General features: G+C 44.5%; 1 protein-coding gene across 2 annotated transcripts in view; it reads right to left on the bottom strand.

The window, feature by feature from the left end:
- Nucleotides 1–25,543, bottom strand: part of ITPR2 (inositol 1,4,5-trisphosphate receptor type 2) — a 340,705-nt gene that overhangs the window by 232,637 nt on the left and 82,525 nt on the right. For both annotated transcript variants that reach the window (XM_077826251.1, XM_077826259.1), the window contains exon 9: nucleotides 24,054–24,149. In XM_077826251.1, the coding sequence (XP_077682377.1) occupies nucleotides 24,054–24,149 (96 nt within the window). The remainder of the gene's footprint in view (nucleotides 1–24,053; nucleotides 24,150–25,543) is intronic.

Below are 25,543 nucleotides of genomic sequence, written 5' to 3'. Positions count from 1 at the left end.
GGAGCACAGGAACTGGTCCAAGAGGTGACTATAGCTGAACTGCTCGATAGTAGCAACCATTACATCCTCGTAGAGGTGATAAAAAACCCACCATGGTAACATTTAACTTTAAAAAGAGGAACTCAATGAGGATGCTTGTTAAACAGAAATTAAGAGGAGCTACCACAAGGATTAAAAGGTTGCAAGCAGCATGGGGACTACTCAAATGAACCATAATAGAGGCTCAGACTAAATGTATAACCCAAATTAGAAAAGACAGACAATCAGAGGACCAAAAGAATGTTGCCCTGGCTAAGCAGCAGAGTAATGGAGGCAGTTATGGGCAAAAAGGGCATCCTCTAAAATTTGGAAGTCAAACATAATGAGGATAATTGGAAGGAGCACAAACTGTGGCAGGTTAAGTGTAAAAGTACAGCAAGGTAGGCCAAGAAAGAGTTTGAGAAGCAACTTGCTAAAGTTGCAAAAACTAACAATAGGATTTTTTTTTATTTACATCAGAAATAGGAAGCCTGCCCAACATACATTAGGCCACTAGTCAACCAAGGCATTAAAGGAGCACTCAGGGAAGTGTTTGCTCTGTAACTATAAAAATGCCTGCTACAGTCAGGGGAGATGCATGACCAAGTGTGAAATATTAGTTTGCCACAAGAGGTGTTATCTCCTCCCCAACAAAAGAATGCCTATAGACAACAGACAAGGCATTGTGGAACGTCAGGGGACAAAAAACTTTGTTGATTGCTTTCCCACACCTCTGAAGAGGGTATATGCACAAGCCCTCATCCCATCACAGCTCGAATGGTAGACGAAAGGTAATAAAAATGCCTGACCAGAAGAAACTATTCCTCTGCTGCTTGAACTCTGAGGAGCAAAGATTTCTAGGCATAAGCAAGGGGTCCTCAGCTGTTTAGCTCGAGATAGCCTAAATGACATAGAGAGCTGGCATATTATAACAGTTTCTATTACCTTTTGAAACCTGACTGTAACTCGTGTGTGTGTATGTTTACCTGCTTTAATCTTGTAAATAATTGATTTCTTTTTCCTAGTAAATAAACCTTGAGTTTACAGGATTGGCCACAAGCATTGCCTTTGGTTTGAGATCTGAAGTACCACTGACCTGAGGTAAGTGACTGGTCCTTTGGGACTGGGAGTAACCTGAATATTGATGTGATATTTGGTGTAAGGGACCATCTGTCACAAAAGGCAAGCTTGCCGAGGCAGCAAGATAGACGAGGATGCCCAAGGGGATTGTCTGTGACTCCATGTTAAGGCTGTGACAGCGCTTTGCGAGTTCACATTTGCTACGTGGTTGGTGAAATCTAAGCATAGAACACACAACCAATTTGGAGTTCTTGCATTGTTTTTTGATAGTCTGTCCTGAGGATGGTACTCTCAGTGGTGAGCTGCACCAGACAGCATGACAATCGATTTTTTTTTTTTTTAAGTTTTCTCGCATTTACTCCAAAATCAAATGTTATTACTATTTGTGGTGTGGTAGCACCTAGGAACCCGGGTCATGAACCAGGACACCACTGTGCTGGGGGCTGTACAAGCACAAAACAAAAAGACAGCCCCTGCCTCAAGGAGCTTGAAATAAACTACTTAAATAAGATTATTTTAAATGCCAGTTCTGAAAACAACCTGATTCTCCAGGTCAAGACGGGTTCTTCCTGCTTGGTCCACCATCAGGAGCAATAAATGTTCTCAGGCCAAACTCTGCTCTGTTACAGTATGCAAACTCCACTCTCTTCAACAGAAGTGCACAGGTGTAACTGGGGGCAGAATCTGATCCTACAATCAGAACTTAGTTAACAGTTCTGTTGATAACACACAAAAGAAAAGCAAACTGGCTCAACTTTTAGTTTTGGTACTGGAGGAATCAGAGAGAAAAAACTCTAAATACAGAGCAAAATCTTCAGCTACCATTAATCTGCATAGCCTTGTTGATGTCTATGGGGCTCCCCGTGGGGCTAGTAGTCTGCCTGGGCAGATCTGAGGTGCATCTTTAATTACAGTATTCCTCCCACTACCACAAAAGCTATAATAAACTCCACAAAGTTAAGTTCGGATAAAGTCTTAATGCTTCAAATCCATTCCTTTTCCTGATTTATAGAATACACTTTCAGGGTCCCTCAAACAGCCTAGCAAAGAATAGGAGAGTCGCAAATAGAATGCTAGTAAAAAGTTCCCTCCATTATTGTAGAAATCCACAATTTCTCTGCAGATATTTAGACTATAAATATGAAAACAGAACTAAAATAGGCCCTACTTGAGCTAAATGATCCTTCAGGCATTTTCAGGTCAATGGATCCGTTCCAGTGTTACTTTAACATACAGAACTGTATTTCAACAAACAGCCAGCATAAGGAGAAGTATGCAGCTAATATATAGTATGACTGCCATGCATTATGAATTACATAGCTCGGATCAGAGGGACTGCATAAATCATCATTTAAACAGCTTCATTGTGTGCTACTTTTTAAAAGTAGTACAGTATGTTTCCAACAGCTCCTGTAATGAAGAACCAATAACTCAACCATACTAGGCCTCCACAGCTTGTATTTCAACAATTTCAGACTTGGGCATTTTTAGCTTATGCTAGGGGGGAAGGAAAAAAAAAAAGTACCACAAAATAATAGTCTGGGCTTCAGACCTCTAATTACTGAAAATTGATTAAGAGAAAGAGTAGAAAATGTGTTTCATTACGTGGCAAGCTTTGTGCGACTTCAGTTCCACACCTAAACACTGATCCAGGAAACGCACAAGTAACTATAGAGCAATCATCTTACAAGGGCATATCCTGGTTCCTGTGCCATACCCAAATAAAGAGGGTCAACTAAGCAGTCATAAGGAAAGCCGCACTCTGCTGCTACTCCTGCAGACCCAGAGCTAGCGGAATCGGTGTGGATGCGATGCACACAGATGGGGGAGATTTTGCACGTAGTCAAGCAGTCACAGATTCATCAGACCCAGATCTGCACAACATCCAGCCACCTCTAACCTCCAGATTCTCATGGAGTGGATAAAGTACAGCTGTATCATTTATTTCACAAAACAGCACAATGAGCTATATTCTGACTTGATGCACGTGTGCACACATGGGGCTCACACTGACGTCAATAGGCATTGTGAGAGTTTTCCTCCAGTCTATGGTCCTACGAGCATGTGCACACTGGTAATTGTAACTGCAATTTGCACAGTGTAATTCATTGGAACAGTTTGTGACTGATTCTAGTTCACTAGGGAGCTGAAACTGCAGAGAGATGAGGGCTTTGAGGGTGGTTACTGAATGGAAATCGAAGGAGAGAGGGTGCTCAGCACCACATGAAGGCTCTCAGCACCTCACAGGATCGAACAATTAAAAAGGAGTTTCACTGAAACAGAATTTACTAGATCAGCATCTACAATAAAAGGGATTCACAGTGTACAGAATGTAATACCTTCTTTTAAATCTAGACAGTACTAATAAATCCTGTCATCTGCAGAGTGTTATGTACTCAGACTGTGAGCCATGTCTGTCTTATGTAACATGCTGGCTAAGTGTGAGAAGTCTCACTCTAGTGGCTAGTCCATCTAAAGGATAAGAGCTTCACTCCAGTTGAAAAGATCAGATGTTGGTGTTGAAGTTCCCATGCTCAACCCCTATTGATAGTGTGCACTGGTAGAGACTTTCACAAAATGGTGGCGCATGAGATGACCTATCATGCATATTCTGGGAGCACCCTGGGGCCCCAGATAAGAGCAGGGCTGCTGTACTAGGTACTGTTACAAACACTTAGTAAAAGGCCGCCCTACCCCAAAAAGCTTACAATCTAAATAGGTAAGAGACAAAGAGTGAAAGACAGAAGACATTAGCAGCAGCCCCATTTTACAAATGGGGAACTGAGTCAGAAATAGTGCTTTTTAAGTGACTTGCCCAAGACCACACAGGAAGTCAGTTGCAGAGCCAGGAACTGAACTCCTGAATTCCAGCCCAGTGCCTTACCCACATGAGCATCTTCCTGCACACTTTGTTTGCTTAGAGGAGCATGTAATACTGTGCCCAGACATGTTGTATGTTACCTATAGGAGCTTGTCCATAGAAAGGATAAGAGCCTGCTATTACCACCAGTTAAGGGAGCTACTCTGTTAGATCAAATGGCAAAAGACCTAGTCCTGAAGGTCCCAAGCTCTATCCCCATTGACCACTGGAGGATCATCACACTTACTGCAGTGAAAATAAAGTTTTAAAGTTTCTTAAGCGTGTGAATCATCTTGAATCCTCTACTAAGGTCATATTATTGGCTATATTAATGTCTCAATATTTTGTTGCCATTTTCCTGCATCTCTCTGTCATAAGATATATTTTACATTTAGCAATTTAAGTTACATATTTCAGCGTATATTGGGGATGAATGGCTTGAAACTGTCACATTTAGAAAATAAGTTGCTTTTAAAAACAGGGAAATTCAGTTAAAATGCCTGAAAAGGCTATTTTTAGATGCTCCCTAATTAAGGGGAAGATAAAAAGCCATACTGATTTTAACCAAATTTTGTTTAAAAGGAAAATAACATTTAAAATGTCTATCCAGGAAAAAAAACAAAGTTGCTAAATTTCAACTCCAGGAGCATTTTAATGGCTGGGTTAAAAACGGGATTTCTAATGGAAACACTGACAGACAAAAAATGAAACGAGATAATTCAAAACACAAAGCAATTTCCATTTCATTTGATATCCAACTCATTAACACTGTACCCAATCAACAGGAGGAACATACTAAAAGAAAAAACACTTCCCATATCTATCATCTTCATTAAGCTTGCTTTGTTCTCTACTAACAGTACACTGATTAGCTTTCAATACATCCAAAGGACTTTTGCACAGATTCAACAGGACTTTTGTTATTATATTAACTTGCTGGAGAAATCTTGGTTATGTCTATGCTTAGATAGATTCTGTACAACATCCTTGAAGCATTTGGCACAGAGTTCCTGATTGATCATTAGATACGATACTCTAGACAATCTTCCTTGGAAGTAGGTTTAAATTCTCAAAGCCTTTTACTGCGGGATTTTTTTTTTTTTTTCAAATAAGCCTTGTTTACTCTTCTTGGCTGAAGAAGAGCTGGATTGGAGGCACCGCTTAGAAAACGTATTAAACAGACCAGAGCAGCATTCAGGGAGAAAACACCCTGTTAAAGCTACTTTGTGACGCGTAAGTGGTATGAATTGGACAGATCAGTGGAGAAATTCCCCCCTGCAGATAAACAATAGGCCAGTGGAAAGCTGGAACAGAATTAGCTTTAACCCATCCTGTGCCAGCTCTTCCCCAATCCCTGGTGTAAGAAGAAAGGCGGCAGCATATCAGGGGTATTTCAGGAAGAAAGGGGAAGAAGCAGCAGCAGAGCACAACTCTGTTATGCCCAAATTTACATTGATTTAAGATGAGGGCCTTGCTCCAGTGGCACCAATTACAGCTGTTCCTATGAAGCTCCAATTTGTTCAGGGGCAGCATGGCTGAGGATCAGGGATCTACAACTGGCACCATAAGGTCCCTGCCGCCCCTCACCCTATTGTCCTCCTGGAACTCAGGCATGGTGGAGAACCTGCCCCACGGATTCTGATTCTCAGCTCCACCCAAACTCTGCTGAGCTGTGAGGGGGAGAAAAAGGTGGCTTTAAGCTCCCCTTTCACTTTCCTGCATGTGAGGGTAGTCCCCCAGCATAAGCTAGAACAGCATCATCGTCCTTAGCCTCAATATCGATCATATGGAAAAAACACATTCACCTCTTCGTGGGATTAAGATCTCACCCTAAGTATGCTTTATACCTTCCAGTTATTGTTCAACACAACTAGGGAAGACCAGGTTTGACATTATTGATATTTCTACAGTGAAAAACAAACAAATAAAACCCCTAAAAAAAAAAAAGCCTCAAATCCTTCCGGACCTTCTTCGGAAGGAAAGGAAAAGTCCAATTTAAAAAAAAAAATCCTCATGTCATCTTTTAAAAAGAAATAGATTTGTGGATAAACCCTCTAAGTTTTTGCTACCCAGAAAATGAAGCAAAATGAAATGAGTGCCAGACAGGAAAGAAGAAAACCAACAAATAACTTATTTTCATGAAAATAAGTTGTTATAACCATTAAATAACAATCAACATAATATTTAATTCTTCCACAATGCCTTGCATGCTAAAGCACACACATATATACAAGCACCGCTGACATACATCCAACACTGGGCTGGATGGAAATAACCTGGTAGGAAACTGGTACACAGCTCACTACACAATACAACATGGCTAAGAACACTTGGACAAAGCCCTTGCTCTTAGGGCCAGATTTTCAAAGATACTTGGACATCCAAAGATGCAGAGAGGTGCCTAGTGGGATTTTCAGAAGTGACCAAAAATAGGCTAGGTGCCTAATTCACATTGATTTAAATGGGTGTTAGATGCCTAAACTGTTTAGGTGCTCTTGAAAATCCCACTCGGCACCTGTTGGCATTTTTAGGTGCTTAAATCCCTTTGAAAATCTGATCTTTAGCCTTGGTCTACACTAGGAGTTGAGGTCAAATTTAGCAGCATTAAATCGATTTAACCCTGCACCCGTCCACATGACAAAGCCCTTTATTTTTGACTTAAAGGGCTCTTAAAATTGATTTCCTTAATCCACCCCCGATTAGCGCTGAAATCAGCCTTGCCAGGTCAAATTTGGGGTACTGTGGACACAACTCAACGGTATTGGCCTCTGGGAGCTATACCAGAGTGCTCCATTGTGACTGCTCTGGACAGCACTCTCAACTCAGATGCACTGGACAGGTAGACAGGAAAAGGCCCGCTAACTTTTGAATTTCAATTTCCTGTTTCGCCAGCATGGCAAGCTGCAGGTGACCATGCAGAGCTCATCAGCAGAGGTGACCATGATGGAGTCCCAGAATCGCAAAAGAGCTCCAGCACGGACTGAACTGGAGGTACGGGATCTGATCGCTGTATGGGGAGAGGAATCCGTGCTATCAGAACTCCGTTCCAGTTTTCGAAATGCCAAAACATTTGTCAAAATCTCCCAGGGCATGAAGGACAGAGGCCATAACAGGGACCCGAAGCAATGTCACGTGAAACTTAAGAAACTGAGGCAAGCCTACCAGAAAACCAGAGAGGCGAACGGCCACTCCGGGTCAGAGCCCCAAACATGCCGCTTCGATGATGAGCTGCATGCCATTTTAGGGGGTTCAGCCACCACTACCCCAGCCGTGTTGTTTGACTCCTTCAATGGAGATGGAGGCAACACGGAAGCAGGTTTTGGGGATGAGGAAGATGATGATGATGATGAGATTGTAGATAGCTTACAGCAAGCAAATGGAGAAACCGGTTTTCCCAACAGCCAGGAACTGTTTCTCACCCTGGACCCAGAGCCAATACCCCTCGAACCCACCCAAGGCTGCCTCCCGGACCCGCCAGGCGGAGAAGGGACCTCTGGCGAGTGTACCTTTTAAAATACTATACATGTTTTTTAAAATCAAGCATGTTTAATGATTAATTTGCCCTGGCATTAGTGGCTCTCCTGGATGTACTCCCAAAGCCTTTGCAAAAGGTTTCTGGGGAGGGCAGCCTTATTCCGTCCACCATGGTAGGACACTTTACCACTCCAGGCCAGTAGCATTTACTCAGGAATCACTGTAGAACAAAGCATTGCAGTGTATGTTTGCTGGCGTTCAAACATCATCCGTTCTTTATCTCTCTGTGTTATCCCAAGGAGAGTGATCTCATTCATGGTCACCTGGTTGAAATAGGGTGCTTTTCTTAAGGGGACATTCAGAGGTGCCCATTCCTGCTGGGCTGTTTGCCTGTAGCTGAACAGAAATGTTCCCCGCTGTTAGCCATGGGGAGGAGGGAGGGATTGGGGCTAGCCACGCGGTGGGGGGACCTTGGAACGAAAGCACATGTGCTATGTATGTAAACAGCAAGGTTTACCGTGAAAGAAAGAGTGTACCCATTGTTCTATAAAATGTGTCTTTTTAAATACCACTGTCTTTTTTTCTCTCCACCAGCTGCATGTGTTTCAAGGATCACAGGATCTTCTCCTTCCCAGACACTAGTGAAGATTAGAAGGTGAAAAAAAACCTCGTGATTAAATGTTCTCTGAGCTCACGCTGTCCTCCCACACTAACAGAGCACACACAAATGCGTGGAGGCAGACAATGTCAGACTGCAGGAAAGCACAAAATGACCGGGAGGAAAGGTGGCGGGCTGAAGAGAGGGCTGAAGCTGAAAAGTGGTGGCAGCGTGATGAGAGGAGGGAGGATTCAATGCTGAGGCTACAGGAGGATCAAATTAATATGCTCCAGCATATGGTTGAGCTGCAGGAAAGGCAGCTGGAGCACAGACCGCCACTACAGCCCCTGTGTATCCAAACGCCCTCCTCCCCACGTTCCATAGCCTCCTCACCCAGACGCCCAAGAACACGGTGGGGGGGCCTCCAGCCACCCAGCCACTCCACCCCACCCCAGAGGATTGCCCAAGTAACAGAAGGCTGGCATTCAAGAAGTTTTAAAGTGCTGTGTGACCTTGTCCTTCCCTCCTCCACCACCCCTCCCAGTGCTTCTCTCCTCCACCACCCCTCCTGGCCTACTTTGGTAGTTATCCCCCTATTTGTGTGATGAATTAATAAAGAATGCATGAATGTGAAGCAACAATGACTTTATTGCCTCTGCAAGCTGTGATCGAAGGCAGGAGGGGAGGGTGGTTAGCTTACAGGAAAGTAGAGTGAACCAAGGGGGTGGGGGGCTTCATCAAGGAGAAACAAAAAGAACTTTCACACCGTAGCCTGGCCAGTCATGAAACTGGTTTTCAAAGCTTCTCTGATGCGCACCACGCCCTCCTGTGCTCTTCTAACCATCCTGGTGTCTGGCTATGTGTAACCAGCGGCCAGGCAATTTGCCTCAACCTCCCACCCCACCATAAACATCTTCCCCTTACTCTCACAGATATTGTGGAGCGCACAGCAAGCAGTAGTAACAGTGAAAATATTGGTTTCGCTGAGGTCTAACTGAGTCAGTAAACTGCGCCAGCGCGCTTTTAAATGTCCAAATGCACATTCTACCACCATTCTGCCCTTGCTCAGCCTGTAGATGAACAGCTCCTGACTATTGTCCAGGCTGCCTGTGTATGGCTTCATGAGCCATGGTATTAAGGGGTAGGCTGGGTCCCCAAGGATAACTATAGGCATTTCAACATCCCCAATGGTTATTTTCTGGTCTGTGAACGAAGTCCCTTCTTGCAGCTTTTGAAACAGACTAGAGTTCCTGAAGATGCGAGTGCCATGTGCCTTTCCCGGCCATCCCACATTGATGTTGGTGAAACATCCCTTGTGATCCACCAGTGCTTGCAGCACTATTGAAAAGTACCCCTTGCGGTTTATGTACTCGCTGGCTTGCTGCTCCGGTGCCAAGATAGGGATATGGGTTCCATCTATGGCCCCACCACAGTTAGGGAATCCCATTGCAGCAAAGCCATCCACTATGACCTGCATGTTTCCCAGGGTCACTATCCCTGATATCAGCAGATCTTTGACTGCATTGGCTACTTGCATCACACAGCCCCCAAAGTAGATTTGCCCACTCTAAATTGATTCCCGACTGACTGGTAGCCATCTGGCGTTGCAAGCTTCCACAGGGCTATCGCCACTCGCTTCTCAACTGTGAGGGCTGCTCTCATCTTGGTATTCTTGTGCTTCAGGGCAGGGGAAAGCAAGTCACAAAGTTCCATGAAAGTGCCCTACACATGCGAAAGTTTCGCAGCCATTGGGAATCGTCCCAGACCTGCAACACTACGTGGTCCCACCAGTCTGTGCTTGTTTCCCGAGCCCAGAATCTGCGTTCCACCACATGAACCTGCCCCATTAGCACCGTGATGCCCACATTGCCAGGGCCCGTGCTTTGAGAGAAGTCTGTGTCCATGTCCTCATCACTCTCGTCACCATGCTGACATCGCCTACTCGCCCGGTTTCGTTTTGCCAGGTTCTGGTGCTGCATATACTGCTGGATAACCCGCGTGGTTTTTAATGTGCTCCTAATTGCCAAAGTGATCTGAGCAGGCTCCACGCTTGCCATGGTATGGCATCTGCACAGAAAAAAGGCGCGGAAGGATTGTCTGCCATTGCTCTGACAGAGGGAGGGCGGCTAACGACATGGCTTACAGGGTTGGCTTACAGGGAATTAAAAATCAACAAAGGGGGTGGCTTTGCGAGAAACAGAATGGCCCCCTTAAGGATAGAACTCAAAACTGGGCAGGCCGTTGATTTTACGGAGGGAGGAAGGAGAAAATGAATACAAAACAAATCTGGTCTATTTCTTGTTTTGAGCCACTTCATCTATCTTTATACATCTTGCTGTCAGCAAACTGTGCAGTACGACCGCTAGCCATCGTTATCTCCTGGGTGCTCGGCAGAAGACGGTGCAGTATGACTGCTGGCCATCGTCTTCTGCTGGCTGCAGATTAAAAGACAGTGCACTGCCAGTAGGACTGAACTGCCATGAAATGAAGCTTAAAAGGGAAATGACTTGGCTGAATCACTCCAATATTTGCCCAGGCGCCCCTGACCTCATCGAGGTCGGTTAAAAGAACACCCTGGACTACGTCGACAACGGCTACCAGTCATACTGCACTGCTGCCAAAAGGCAATAAACTGTTGCTGTGTAGTAATGCAGTAACGCGTCTGCCAGCACCCAGGAGACATACGGTGACGGTTAGCTGAGTGGGCTCCATGCTTGCCATGGTATGGCGTCTGCACAGGTAACTCAAGAAAAAAGGCGCCAAACGATTATCTGCCCTTGCTTTCACAGAGGGAGGGAGGGAAGTGGGGCCTGACAATATGTACCCAGAACCGCCCGCGACAATGTTTTAGCCCCATCAGGCACTGGATTTCTACCCAGAATTCAAATGGGCGGTGGAGACTGCAGGAACTGTGGGATAGCTACCCATAGTGCAACGCTCCGGAAGTTGACTGTTGCCTCGGTACTGTGGACACACTCCGCCGACTATATGCACTTAGAGCATTTGTGTGGGGACACACAATCGACTGTATAAAAACGCTTCCTACAAAACTGACTTCTATAAATTCGACCTAATTTCGTAGTGTAGACATACCCTAAGTAACATGCAAGGCCACCCGGAGGATTCAGGGGCCTGGAAGCAATTCAGGCGGTGGGGATCCTTCCGCTCCAGGTTTTCGTGCATAACTAAATTATTCTTCATTCCTTGTATATTGTGGTTTTTTTTTTTATAAAAAAAACCTGTACCCATGAGACAGTTAAAAAGATACACCCTGCAGAATGCTGGATTCACACTGTAATTCTGGCACTCCCTTTGATCATAAGGCCCAACTGATACAATTTATCAGAACATTATATTGACTTTTAACAAGGACATAAAAAAGCCACTGTCTTAATAAAGAGCGGATTTTGAAGCACCCTTCAAATAATTGAATTCTACTGTGTTGTATCATGAAACTAAATTTAAAAAAAAAAATTATTCCAATGTGGTGGCTATCTGATGAGTTAAGGATTGAGTGTGGACTGCCATCTGGTGGTGGTTTCTTCTATTTGCAAATAACTGACAGACACCCTAAGGAAAAGATAATCTACAGTCATGCTCAAATAAAGCTATTCATTTCAAGTTATTTGCTTCACTGAGATAAGGGACTTTGAAGAATTCACTACTAATCATCATAATCATGGGAAATCCCAAGATTGACATGGCCTCCTTGTCAACTGAGCACCACCCGGATCAATCTCCAGTTAGGTCTTTAAGGTGACCTGGCTGGATATTTACCTGACGTCTATCATGGGCAATCTTATTGTGTCCCTGAAACTTTTGTCACCCACATGATCACCGGGCTTGTAGTGGCATTCCTTGGTTCCTTTGGAATTTGTTGGTCTTCCATTCTAATAATATGTCAATACTAAGAAAGCGGCCGAAACCAAATTAGTGCTGATGGAGGCGGTTGCTGGGTTCAGCTTCAAATATCCTTGTTTTTGATCTTGTCCTGTCATTTAATATGGAGCAGCCGACAAAGACAATAAGAATCAAAAACGTCAACCCAGCGTTCTTCAGCCTTCCTCAGCATCCATGTTTCACGTCCATAAAATATAGTTGGTTCTATATATCCAAGCTTTATGGCAAGCTTCAATGTCACAATGTCCCCACATGACTAAATCTCTATTATTTACCTTATCCGTTGTAACAGATGTATAAGCATTTCTACTATTACCACAGTACCTAAAGGCTGATGCACGGTGCCTTGAAAAAGGGGCAAGAAGATTGCCGGCAAAGACTGGCCTCTTTTTTGGCATCTTCAGCATGAAGATCCCCGATACAAATTCAAACTCCCCTTTCCAAAAATTGGAAGAGAAGAAGTCAAAGCTAATGGACTTTGCATGTCCAGCTTTACTGACTAGACAGTCTGGTATCCTGTCTCAAAAGTGACCAGCACTAGCTGCTTCAGAAAAAGGAGAAAGAAAACCCATTACAGAATACCCTGAATACAGGGGAAATTTCTTCATTACTCCAAGAAGTTCATCTTTGCTTATGTCCTAAAGCATGAGGACTGATCTCCCTTTTATTTTTTTATCCTAGTATAGCATGGTGGATCTTACTCATACAAATAACTAACTTTTTCTAATCCTCTATACCTTGTAGCAGTGAGTTTCATGGGTTAATTATGTGTTGTTGAATTATGTGATGTGTTCTATCCATTTTAATTTTAAACTGTATTGGCCTAAACTCACCTCGGTACAACTTTAGTTACTTTAATACTGATACATCAGGATTCATTTGACCCTGACCATCCACATAAAGGTCCTACACTTTGTAATTTATTATACAGGATGGTTTACGAAAGCTTTTTTTTAAAACTAACAGACATAATATGAACAAGAATAAGTTTTAATAGATGTAAAACAGCAGTTCTCAAATTCATTTTCAAGAGAAAATGAACTTCTATCAACTTCTCTCCAACTTCTTGGACACAAGCTTCTCTACAGACACTTAGCATGAATGCATGGGACGGAGAGAGGGAAATTACCTGGGGGAAAAAAAGAGGAACGTGAATAACTTTTAATGACTTCTGATGCAAGGGTTGCTGGCAAGTAGTTTAGAACAGAGTTTTGTGAAAGTCAATAGTTTTGATTAAATCTGAAACTCAAAGAGAAACTCCAAACGAGCCCAAAAAGTCAAACCCCAGGAGCTGCCAAACTTCACCTAGTTTGCACACAAACCCATACTTCAGACAATAGCTGAACCTGAAACACAGCTAACCTTTTGAAGAAACTGGCTCAATTTGCATGTGTACAATGAACCCCAAAACTGAGCATGCGCTGTGGGGTTTGGTATTTGTAATGAACGATTCCTCCAGCTAGACCAGGGGTGGGCAAACGTTTTGGCCAAAGGGCCACATCTGGGTACGGAAATTGTATGGCGGGCCATGAAAGCTCATGAAATTGGGGGTTGGGGCGTGGGAGGGGGTAAGGGCTCTGGCTGTGGGTGCGGACTCTGGGGTGGGGCCAGAAATGAGGAGTTCAGGATGTGGGAGGGGGCTCAAGAAGCCTCCGGATGGGGTGCGGGCTCTGGGGTGGGGCTGGGGGGTTGTGGGTACAGGAGGTTACTCTGGGCTGGATCAGAGGGATTTGGAGGGTAGGAAGGGGGTTGGGTTGCAGGAGGGGGTCAGGGGTACAGGCTCCAGGCGGCGCTTACTTCAAGCAGCTCCCAGAAGCAGCGGCATGTCCCCCCCTCCGGCTCCTACGTGGAGGCACAGCAGGCAACTCTGCACACTGCCCAGTCTGCAGGCGCCACCCTTGCAGCTCCCATTGGCCGCAGTTGCCAGCCAATGGGAGCTGCAGGGGCAGTGCTTGGGGCAGGGGCAGTGTGCGGAGCCCCCTGGCTGCCCCTACATGTAGGGCCCAGAGGGGGGACATGCCGCTGCTTCCAGGAGCCACATGGAGTGGGGCAAGCCCCCGATCCTGCTTCCCGGCTGGAGTACCAGAGGGGGGCAAGCCCTTGATCCCACTGCCCAGCAGGAGCTCGAGGGCCGGATTAAAATGTCTGGAGAGCTGGATGCGGCCCCCAGGCTGTAGTTTGCCCACCCCTGAGCTAGACTATAGTTCAGAACACAACTCTAACTCTTGGACTGTTCCAGTTCAAGGCCCACATTCTGAAAGTTGATCGATGCAGGCACACCGAGATGCCTGTGCAAAGTCACTGGAATTTCACATGGGCACGTGTCTGTACAGGCGGATCAGACTGCAAGATTCAAGCCTAAGCCTGTATTGAGTGAGAAATAACAGGCCAGGTTCATCTCGGAGGTTCAAACTCCACTGACTTGGAAGGAATTACTCTGGTGTGCCAGAGAGCAGGATTTGGCCCTTTGTACTTATATTACCTTACCACAAGGATGCTGGAATCAAAAGTAAAATATGGGAAGTTATAACAGAGTCTGACTTAAATGTAAAACAGCAACAGCAATAAAGGGATAATAAATTGTATTTATGGGACACTCATACTTTATGTACTTGGATGCCATAAAGTATCTCAAATAAAAAACTGCCCAAGAAGATCAAAAAGGCAACACAGCCCAATAATCAAAGAGATCTATAGAACATTAATATATGCCTCAATAACCCATCAAACCAACCAGGATACACATAGCTCTCATAGAGGAATATAGATATCATATATACTATTTATAGGTGCAAATTTTAAATGATCTTTTGGCTAACATCAAGGCTTCAATCCTAGTCTTCATGCAAAACTCCCACTGAAGTAATGGGATTTTTTCATGAATGAAGACCCCAGCCACATGCATTTAATACCTGTTGAGTCCTCTGCCCCATAAGCATGTGTTTAAGTCCCACTGACTTCAAAGATAAACACATGCTTAAGGGCTTTGCTGAAGCAGTGGACATGGCACTGGTCTTGGAGACAGGAGACCCCTGGGTTCAGTTCTTAGCTACCACGGGCCTTTGTGCAGGTCATTTCACATCTGTTTCCTCTGCTAGCCCTTTGTCTGTTTTTACACTATAAGCTTTTCAGGGCACAGGCTGTCTCTTACTCCGAGTTTGTACACCTAGCACAGTGAAGACCTGATCATAGTTGAGGCCTCAAGGTGCTACTGGAATATAACTAAAATAATAATGATTTGATTTGAAGACTGTATTGTGCATTTGCAGGGAGATGCATTAATGATCTAGCAGGTCGTTTCTATCTCGAATTTCTAAGCTCCTATAAAATTCAAAGTTACTAATTTAACCCCTTCATCTTAACTCAACCAGAATATAGCTCTGGCAGAGTAAACTGCCAGATCTGGCAATGGTACCCAAAAAGCCCCATTCTGTTCAACAAAGTAAAAGAGAATTATCAGAAACTTTCCTAACAAATTCCAGGATGTCTTGTGATTTTTGTCTGCATTTACAATGTCTCATTGTATTATGGTTGTCTACCCAGAGGTCTCTGAACATGGTCTGACCTGATATTCATACAAGCACTTATGTTCATTTTAGTGTGGTAATGCATGAGGCCCACTGGAGACATTAAATATGGAATGTTTCAGAGTAACAGCCGTGTTAGTCTGTATTCGCAAAAAGAAAAGGAGTACTTGTGGCACCTTAGAGACTAACCAATTTATTTGAGCATGAGCTTTCGAGCTTGGAGCCTTTAAAGTCCTCGATTAGCAAGTGTCGGTACAGTTTCCAATACAGATTTCTCAGTTTTGTAATCACAAAACCAGTGGCCCACATGCAAGAGTATCAGAGGTGTGTGTTTTAGCTTAACACAATCAATAAGCCACCACCAGTTGAAAGAGACTTTTATCCTAGTGATTAGAATACCGAAAAGGTTAGGTTTGGTCATGAGAAAGACACAGCTGTATGGGTCCTAATCTGGAGCATCTGAAATGCTGTTCATGTTGAATGCAGCCAGCTCCAAGCCGACAGACACAGATTTGGGAACATTCTATACTGGATACATGTACTGAAAACTACAAAAATTGGGAAATTGCAGCATCATAATTTTTCACCTAAACTTACAAACCATCTGGGGAGGAGGTAGGGTGACCAGACGTCCCGATGTTATCAGGACTGTTCCAATATTAGGGGCTTTGTCATATAGGCAAAATATTCCCCCCACCCTCTCTCCTATTCTGATTTTTACTATCTGGTCACCAGAGGAGAGTGGGGGAGTAATTTAAAACTGACTTGCAGAATTCCTGCTGTATCCAGTACTAGAAAAGAACCTTAGACACTACTGACTCCATGAAGATCAGAATAAAATTCTGTGAGCTGGATCTCAGCTGGTTCAAATTGGTCTAGATCCTCTGACTTCAGATGAGGATTTGGCTCAGTTCATTGGGGGTGAAATCCTGGCCCCACTGAAGTCAATGGCAAAATTCCCCTTGACTTCAGTGGAGCCAGGATTTCACCGGTGGATTTTTCCAGCAGGGGATTTGGCTCAGTGCTGCTTTATTTCACAGTCTGGGGAGTGTTTGGGCCTCAGGGATTAGAGTTCTGAACACTGATCACTTGGGAGCCACTCCCACCCACCCACATTTTACTGCAGAGCCATCTGAGGGACGTACCAAGCTGACGTACAGAAGGATGCAACAAGTAAACACCAGTTGTGAAACATGATTTACAATAGCTCAACTGTGACAGAACTTGTACCATTAGACTGGGAAGGAAAAAAAGTTTAAAGTTAGTCATTAATTTTTGTTTTGTTTGTGTTTATTATTCCATGCTAGATATCTTTATTGTAGAGGCTCAAACAAAAACAAGTGATGCCAATGTGTGACGGGGTTGATAATTCATGGCATGAGTAATCGCTCTGCTGCAAGAGTACAGATAAGCACTCAGTAAGCTTTTCCCAACTGATTTAAAAGTTAACTCACGCATATTACGTGTCTGCCTGCTTGTTTATAAATCTTTGATGTGGATGCCTGGCTGGCATGTCGTGCCTGACATGTGAACTGTACAAAAAGCGGTTCACAGGTTATTATAGCTTTACCTTTAATATCTTCTCTAGCAGATTTTTCACACTTCACAGATGTAGTAGTTAATGCTGCTTTCAAGGCACAGTGCATAACCTTTGTTCAACCTGAACTCCTTTCCAGCTGTTACTGCACTGAGTCTATGCTACTCTCCATATTGAGAACCTTATTGCCAGTGATTTCCTCAGGAAAGCTAATACAGAGGTTTAAAGATTCTAAACTCCAAATCAGCACACACTGAGGTACACCCCATTTACCTGAACATTTAGGATGCCCTTGTTAAAACCTTTGGACACATGAGATCTTAGATGAAAGCAGAGCCAGCCAGCACTCTTGAAAGCGCACTTGAAAATTTCCATTCAGGTCCTCATCTTCAAAAGGGCAGTGAAGAAAATGCCTCTCTTCTACTCTAGTCTTGTCTATTTAGTGTGCACGCTCTTCATGTATGCATAGCATCTGGTACAACAGGGCTCTGACCTCGGCTAGGGGCACTAGCCGCTACTGTAATAGAAATAATAAATATAGAATAGAGCCAGCTGGCTTCAGACAAGCTAGACAGCTGCACTCTGTGCAGTGGAGTGAGACTGGCCAGCAAGCTACAAAGGGATTGTCACAGTTTCGGGGTTAACTGCACCTTTGATATCCGCCTTGGCTTTCTTCAAGGGCACCTGCTCAAGGTTCAGGCTTCCAGCCATCACCTATCTCCCTCCCTCCAGACTGGAGGTTTAGACTTGCAGTCCCCCTGCATTTCATTGTGATTTCCCCAGCAGGTCTGACTCGGGTTGGGCACTTCTGGTTAACCTTTCCCTGGGGGCCACAACAGTTCATAGCAGTTACCAAACAGCCTTCACCAAGCAAAATACGTTTATTCTTTTGGGTAAAAGCAGTACAGAGAAAAATATGAAAAAACAATAAACATTCCCTATGCTATAAATGTTCCTTGTGCTAAAAGCTTACCAGAGGTCACCCATCAGTTTTATGCGGCCTTGTAAACCAAAGTCCTTCCAACCCTACTGCAAAGGTTGGGGCCCCCCTTGGAGAGACGGTCCTGTCTGTTTACTGAATCAAAAGAAAGCCCTGTGTCGATTTAAACTCAGCCTTTTTATACCAAAAGCCTCTTCTTTGTCTGGTGGTCGCAGGAAGACCCAGTTTGAACAAGTATCTGCTAGCCAACCAAGGGGTACCTCACTATAAGTGTTTTATGTTTCAGCGACTAGCCTTAATCACCCTCACTCCTCCACAGTTTTTAGTTCCTCATGGAGGAGCTGTGCAAACCCTCCTCTCCCCTACCCCCAGAGTAGCACACCATCCCTGGTCCACAGTGACACACAAAAACTTTCATAAACTTCACATAATGTGGTTGCTCTAAATCACTGCAGAAAGTTGCAGTATCTGTCACAGCTCCCCCATAAAGTAGTAGTTATTAATAAAGGTGTCTGTTTGGTGCCCTAGAGGTTCCCACTGGCTTATTTTCTGGACTGAGCATCAGTGACCAAATTTGCATTTCCTTCCCCATGAATCACTTCCACATCATAAGCCTGGGGCATCAGGCTCTACCATAGCCATTTGCCATCTGTCCCTTTCATCGCATGCAACGGGATGAGTGGTCAGTGTACACAGTTAAATGTCAATCAAACAGAGACAGCTGGAATTGCCCGGAGGTCCACACTGTAGGCACACATTCTTTTTCAATTGTTGCATGGTATTCTCTGTTGGGGAAGCAACTTCTTGCTCCAATACTCAAAGGGGCATCTCCCCACTTTTCATAATTTTGCACCAACACAGCCCGGTGACAGAGGTGACTGTGCACATCATAAAAGGCTGTCAAAGCCTGGGCTTACCAGAATCAGATGATTTTACCAGAGAGGATGTACCTTCCCACTCAGCCCGCATTAAGTCTACAACGACAATAGCCTCCTCCCATGGAGTGGATTAAAAGAGGAGAATCTTTGGATTGCTAAAGAACCTCATGATAGGCAAATAGCAGGTACAATAAACATTTATCCCAGCCACCAGGGTGTTGTCCACAGAAATGGTCAACATCATTTTAAAGGTTCTGTTAAATCTCTCTACCAACCCCTATGTCTGGGGGGTAGGGAGATTAACAAAAGTGCTGAACCCCACATTTCTCCCAAAAACCTCCACGTAGGGAAGACAACTTTCACCCTCTGGTCAAAACCTCAGGGGGAAACCTGACCCGGCTGAATATTTCTAGCAAAGCATCAGTCACATTGTCTGCCTCTACAGAGGACAGGGCTAGTGCTTCTGGTCAGCGGATGGTGTAATTTACTACCACCAAAATACACTTTTTCCCGCAACCAAGCAACTTTGCTAAGGGGCCCACAATGTCCACAGCGATCCTCTGAAAGGGTTCCTCTAGGACGGGAATGAGGAATTAGGGCACCCTTACCCTTGTCCTGGCCCTTCCCCATTCTCTGGGATGGGTCACAAGATTCACAGTATTTCTGTACTCAAAAACCCAGGCCAGTGGAAATCCTGAAGTGCGTGTATTCCCCTATGCCCTGAGAAGGATATATCATGGGCTAGGCCGAGTAGTCGAAGTCAGTACTTTTGTGGTGCTACCAACAGTCTCCATATTCTCCAAGGCTCAACATTCCTCGGGGGACTTCCACACTCTACAGAACAGCCCTATATCCCCCAGAAACCTTTCTAAGTGCCTTCCTGTCCCGGGGCCACAAGAGAGTCAGCTGCAACCACCCTAGGTTTTTCTAGGGTAGGGTCAGTCAATTGTTCCTGCTTGATTTGCATATCAGGAGCTGGGAGGCTAGGCTCAGCCTGCTTCCTGGGACCTGCTTCCCCACCTCTGAGGTCAGTTTATCAGCAGGACCCAGCTCAGCCCCAGGGCATGCACTCAGTGTCAGGCACCAGCACAGAGCTGCCTCTCCGCCTGTCGGCTTTCAGATCAGAGTCCGAGCCAAAAGCTGTTGTCAGGGGTGCTGGAACGGAGGGTCCAGGGGGCCACAACCCCAGCACTTTTTGCCTGCCTTAAAGGAAAGACGGTGGAAGGGGGCGGAGAGGAGTGACCGGCAGGCAGGGCTGGGGAGGAGGTGGGGGGAAGAGAAGCGGGACTGGGGGTGGGGCCACCATTTGGGTATCGGTTGTGCTCCCACTTCTCTGGAGCTTCTGGTGCTCCTGGCTGTTTTGTGCTTTTGGCTCTGAGAAATTACATAAGTGGCTTGGGGCCAAGCTTCCCCAACAAGACCTCTACCAGCAGCTGGGAGTGCATGCCAACATCCTTAGGTCCCTGACTGTCACCCAATTTCAGATAGATCTGAGTTGCCAGAATTTGGAAAGAAGGTTCCCATTTTTCCCTGAATGGTTAAGAGTCTATAAGGGATAGTTCTCGAGTGGTCCACCATCCTAGGGAGCACCAGAGTTGCTTCAGTCCAGTATCCCTCCATCCCTCGGCCTTTTCCCATCCACCTCAACCAGGAAAGAATGTTTTGTTGAGTCCCCTTTGGAGGCTGAACAAGTCAGATTTACTGGCTGAACCATCAAGGCCGGATCTGGTTCTGTTGTAGATGGGGCCAATGCGACCTGCCAGCGCTGCAGGTCACTACCAGCCCCTGGTCTATCCAGCACAGTATAGTGGCTCTGCAGCTCTTCTTATACTAGGCTGCTGGGCCCTGATTGTCACTCTAGGGTAGCTTGGAGGACCATCTTCACTGCCCTTTTTTGGGGCGAAGCGTGGCAGGGCCTGGTATATTCCGTCACAGTGCCCTATGTCCGTATGGGTGAAAATATCTAGAGCCTTCTACAACAGCAATGGAGTCAGATACCGTACCATGTCCTCCTGCCCTACCTTGCTCAACTCACACTCCATTTTGAAATCCATCCTTCTTACCCCCTCCCTAAAGCAGGGAAATAATCTGGAGGTGACCCAGCCGGGATAGGCACATGGAGTCTGCCTCCACCTACTGGAGCGGAGTTTTGCAGGTGCAGTCTCTCCACACTGAGCAGATATTGATGCTCCTTCTTGCTCTCTCTCCTCCCTTCCTGGTTGTCCTCCTCTCTCTCTCTCTCTCACGCTGATGCTGCTTCTCCTCATCCGCTCTCTCTCCGATTCCCAATCTGCAAGCGCTGGGCTTCCAGATGCAGTCTTTCCCTCTCCAGCTGTAGCTTCTTTTGCTCTGACCGTCAGTCTGTCCACAATTCCTATTGTAGCAGTGTGTTCAGTCTGGAGGCAGCATGGTTGCAGCCTCTGACAGCCTCCTCACTGCTTCCTTTTAGGTAGGTGTCTTCAAGAGTTCTCCCCGCCCATTGGATTCTCTGCAAGTGGACTGGGCATTCCCTGTGTTCCTGCAGCATCACTCCTTTTCCAGTCCTCAAAGTATATCAGTAGATCCAATTGACTAGCTGTGCCTTTGTCCACTCCTCAGCATTGAGCTGCCTTTCTTTGCATTTCTCAACCAGCTGACTTTTTTTTTAAGCTGTTCATAACTTATTTCCCCCCACCCTCCCATCTCTCTTTTTGCTATCCCTTTCCTGAAAAGAGGAGGATTTTCTCTGGGCTTTTCCTTTCTACACTGCTTGCACTCAGTGCTGCTGTTGGCACTTTACTGGCAATTCCCCATGGTCATAGACAGCACACGCTACCTCCATACAGACCACAGTTTCCGGATCAACTTGAACCTTTGACCTCCCTCCCGGTCTTCCTTGAGGGCTAAGGTTTCAGTCTCCCAGCCACCACTTATCTCGGGCAGAGACCTAAGTCTCTCTCCTCCAGACCAGGGATTTAGACTTTCAGTTCCTCTGCACTTCACTGTGATTTCCCCAGCAGGGTCTGACCAAGGTCCAGCACCTGTGGTTAACCTCTCTCCAGAGGATACAATAGTGTGTACCGGTAACCAAACAGCCTTCACAAAACAAAATACATTTATTCTGAGGGTAAAAAGCAGTACAGAGGGGAAAAAATGTTCCTATACTTGTGCTAAGAGCTTACCAGAGGCCACCCATCAATCTTATGGGCCCTTTTAAGCCAAAGTCCTTCCAACCCTTCTGCAAAGTTTCCCGACCCCCACCCAAACAGAGACTCCTGTTTACTGAATCAAAAAAAAAAAAAAAAGCCCTGTGCCAATTTAAACTCAGCCTTTTTATACCAAAAGCCCCTTCTTTGTCTGTTGGTGGCTGGAAGACCCAGTATCTGCAAGCCAACCAAGGGGTGGTACCTCTCTGGAGGTGTTCACAGTGTTAATGATTAGCCTTAATCACCCCCTGCGGTTTTTAGTTCCTGGAGGAGCTGCAGTAACCCGCCCCAGAGTTCCATACAATCCCGGGTCCACAATGATACATAAACCATTCATAAACTTAAAACAGTATGGTTCCCAAAGACACTGCAGGCACTTGCAATATCTGTCTCAGGTACCTTGCTCCACATTCACCCAGACAGGGAGTTTAGGTTTACCAGGGTCCCAGTTATACTATGCACAGTTTATACCAGAGCTGTTTAAAAGGCTACTAACTTCAACTGCTGTTAAAGTAAAAATAGGACTGGTATCTGTAATGTCCTGGGGATAACACCCTTCGTATTCTTGACCTGGGTTTGGCAATAACTAGATAGGAGAATGCTCCTGATAATTCAAAACTGGTCTCAATCTGAACTCAGTGCATGTCAGGACAGGATTCCGGGAGTTATGGCAGTACTGCGTGGATATAAGGACTTGTCTACACACAGAGAAGTGGCTTAACTTGTACTGCTTGAACTAAACCAGTGTAACTTGTGTGTGTGGACTCTCTCATACAGGTTTAAAACTGATTAAATGGAGTACAGCTTGCATGTGAACTTTACAAGCACAAGCTATTTTGCAAGCACAAGCCAAATTGATATAAGCCAGGTTTAAATTGATGTGAATGTCCACATATAGCACTGCACTGGTTTAACCAGATCAATACGAAAATCATATCTTTAATTATTATATCAGTACAATGTCACATGTACAACCAGGCCTAAAACAGCAGATAAACAGGATCAATAAAGCTCATAACTACTTCAATAAGACAAACTCCAGATCACAACTGAGGAAGCTCTTCAGTGACTGCTCTCCTCCAGATTTTTCCAGATAGTTTTTGTTTTGGGGGGGAGGGGGGCAGGTGTGTGTGTGTTGCAAGATATTTTGTTGCTTTTGGGGGGCAGATAAAACACCACATCAGAACTAAAGTTAATTTTAAAAAATGCTCCCACCCTCCCCCCCAAAAATATTTGTGGAACAGTCTGGTAGGTGTTTGGGAGGGATGTTTTGTGAGGGCAGGAGTTATTGGTCAAAATTCAAAATCAACTGAATTTTAAAAAACTTCAAACCAGGTCTAATGACAACATATTGTTGTGACACAAATATCAGGCTATCATGACCTAACAAGTTTGTCCTTCAAGACAAGCTCTTACAGAGCACAATTCTAAGACACCTAGGGCCAGATTCTCAGCTGGGGTAAATAAATGTAGTTCCATTAACTTTACATCACCTGAACATCTGGCCCCTAGTTTTCATTAGCATGATGGGAATCTTTTTCAACCCAAAAAAGAAAAGAAAAGAAAAAAAAACCTAAGGTTTCTCTTTTGTCAGCATCGCATACAGAAACTGCATTACTGTCCCTTCTCCCATTTCTTTGATCAGCCTCAGTAATTATCCTGTGTTCAGTTGAACTCAGGAAGCTTTAATCTGTATGCAGCTGTCTGGGCCAGCAAAAATTAATATTGGACTTATCCTAACAACATTCCCAAGACCAAGGGGAAGCAAGGACACAGAAATAAAAAAAAAATTCAACAATCTTAAATCAAAATACAGCGATGAACATCAGTAGGGTTTCCACTGGTGTAACTGGTGACAAAATCTGACCCAACAGTGAATGGCACAGTTGAAACTAAAGACAGAAGTTGTCCTAAACCAGCTTACATTTGTCCTGTAATAGAGAAAACTCTGGCAGTTCTGAATTAGAAGAATACACAGCACAAGGTTGCCTGGAATGTGGGGATCACATCCAGTTTTGTTACATGCTTCCACTTATTATTTAGATGCTGTTCTTACCTCTGCAGCTAAGTAGTTCCCAGTGGCTAGATGTTTAAATCTGAACAAGCTATTCCACTGTCCTGCCCCTCCACGGCATGGATCATGATGTACAACCTACAGACAGAAATACAGATTATTAGTCATACCAGCCATCGTGAGGACCACACAAATACAGCCCATTCAGAGAAACTGCTGTCTTCATTATGCTGAAATACTAATTCTACTATAGCAATTGGGGTGCCACCCTCCAGGATTGCCCTGGAGTCTCCAGAAATTAAAGAATAATCTTTAATGAAAGATTATGTCGTGTGATGAAACCTCCAAGAATACGTCCAACCAAAACTGGCAACCTTAACAGCTAATGCTGTCAATATTCTTTACAACGCATATTCCATGATGATAAAATATTTTACTACAGGGTGAAATTATATGCTTACACTGAATCTGCCACAGATCATAACTACTTACATTTATATTTCACTGCTTGCAAGGAAATGTGCCTCCTATAACGTGTGAATCTAGAGTTACTTCATTTAATCCAACAGAGTAAATGGAACTACTCCACATTTACATGGGTATTGCTAAAATCAGATTACATTGTCTCCTTCTCTTATTAAAAATTTCTGTTGCTGAAAGAGAAGTTGGTCCAATAAAAGATATTACCTCAGCCACCTTGCCTCTCTCATATCCTGGGGCCAACATGGCTATACCACCAATACAAACAATAAAAATTGCATAGCACTTTTTGCAAAAAATCAGGATGCTCTGGATATAGGACCCCCGGATAATTACATTCTGTCTGGCCAAATTTCCTCACTGTCAGTTGAGCTAGCCAGGGTATTCTTTCCTTTATGTCTTCCACGGTTTTATAGTGTTACTAACTACTTTCCAGTTTGGTGTTGCCTTTTTTCTCATTAACGAGTTAAGTGATCTCTAGATATGCAGGGCCCACTCCTGCAGTCCCTACCCAGGCAAAAATGTGGGTTTGCTCAAAAAGCCTTTTGTTTTCACAGTGTAAGGTTTGTCTAGCAGTTTAGGATCCTTGCACATGGTGGAAGTAAAGGTTTTAAGACTTATCAATTGCCCCATATTCTTCTATCAAGAACAAAAACTCCTGCTAATCTTCTAGGCCCTAATTCAGCAAATCATTCCTATTCAGCAAAGCTTAACTGTAAGCACATGATCTGCTGAAGAGGAATGGTCTGAATCAATTTGCTGAATTAGGGCCCTACTCTATTGCCATGTGTCATTAATGGCAAATATGTGCATCCATGAGATTCCATATATACCTACCTTGCCAGGTCTGAATTTGACCCTCCATTACTTTGCTTCTGTGCAGCTATCTATACCAAGAAAACATCTTCTCCCCCACACAACTGTAGCAATAAAGCATCTCTTAAATGTTCATCCTACACAAACTGCTTCATAAAAACAAGAATAGTTACTGGGAGGTATATGGCGATACTATGGCCAGGAATGATGCATTTTTACTGAGCACTGCCCTTTGC

Source organism: Eretmochelys imbricata, chromosome 1, assembly GCF_965152235.1.
Source record: "Eretmochelys imbricata isolate rEreImb1 chromosome 1, rEreImb1.hap1, whole genome shotgun sequence".
NCBI lineage: Eukaryota > Metazoa > Chordata > Testudines > Cheloniidae > Eretmochelys > Eretmochelys imbricata.
Note: the sequence above shows the minus strand (reverse complement) of the source record. Positions and strands in the feature narration are given on the sequence as shown.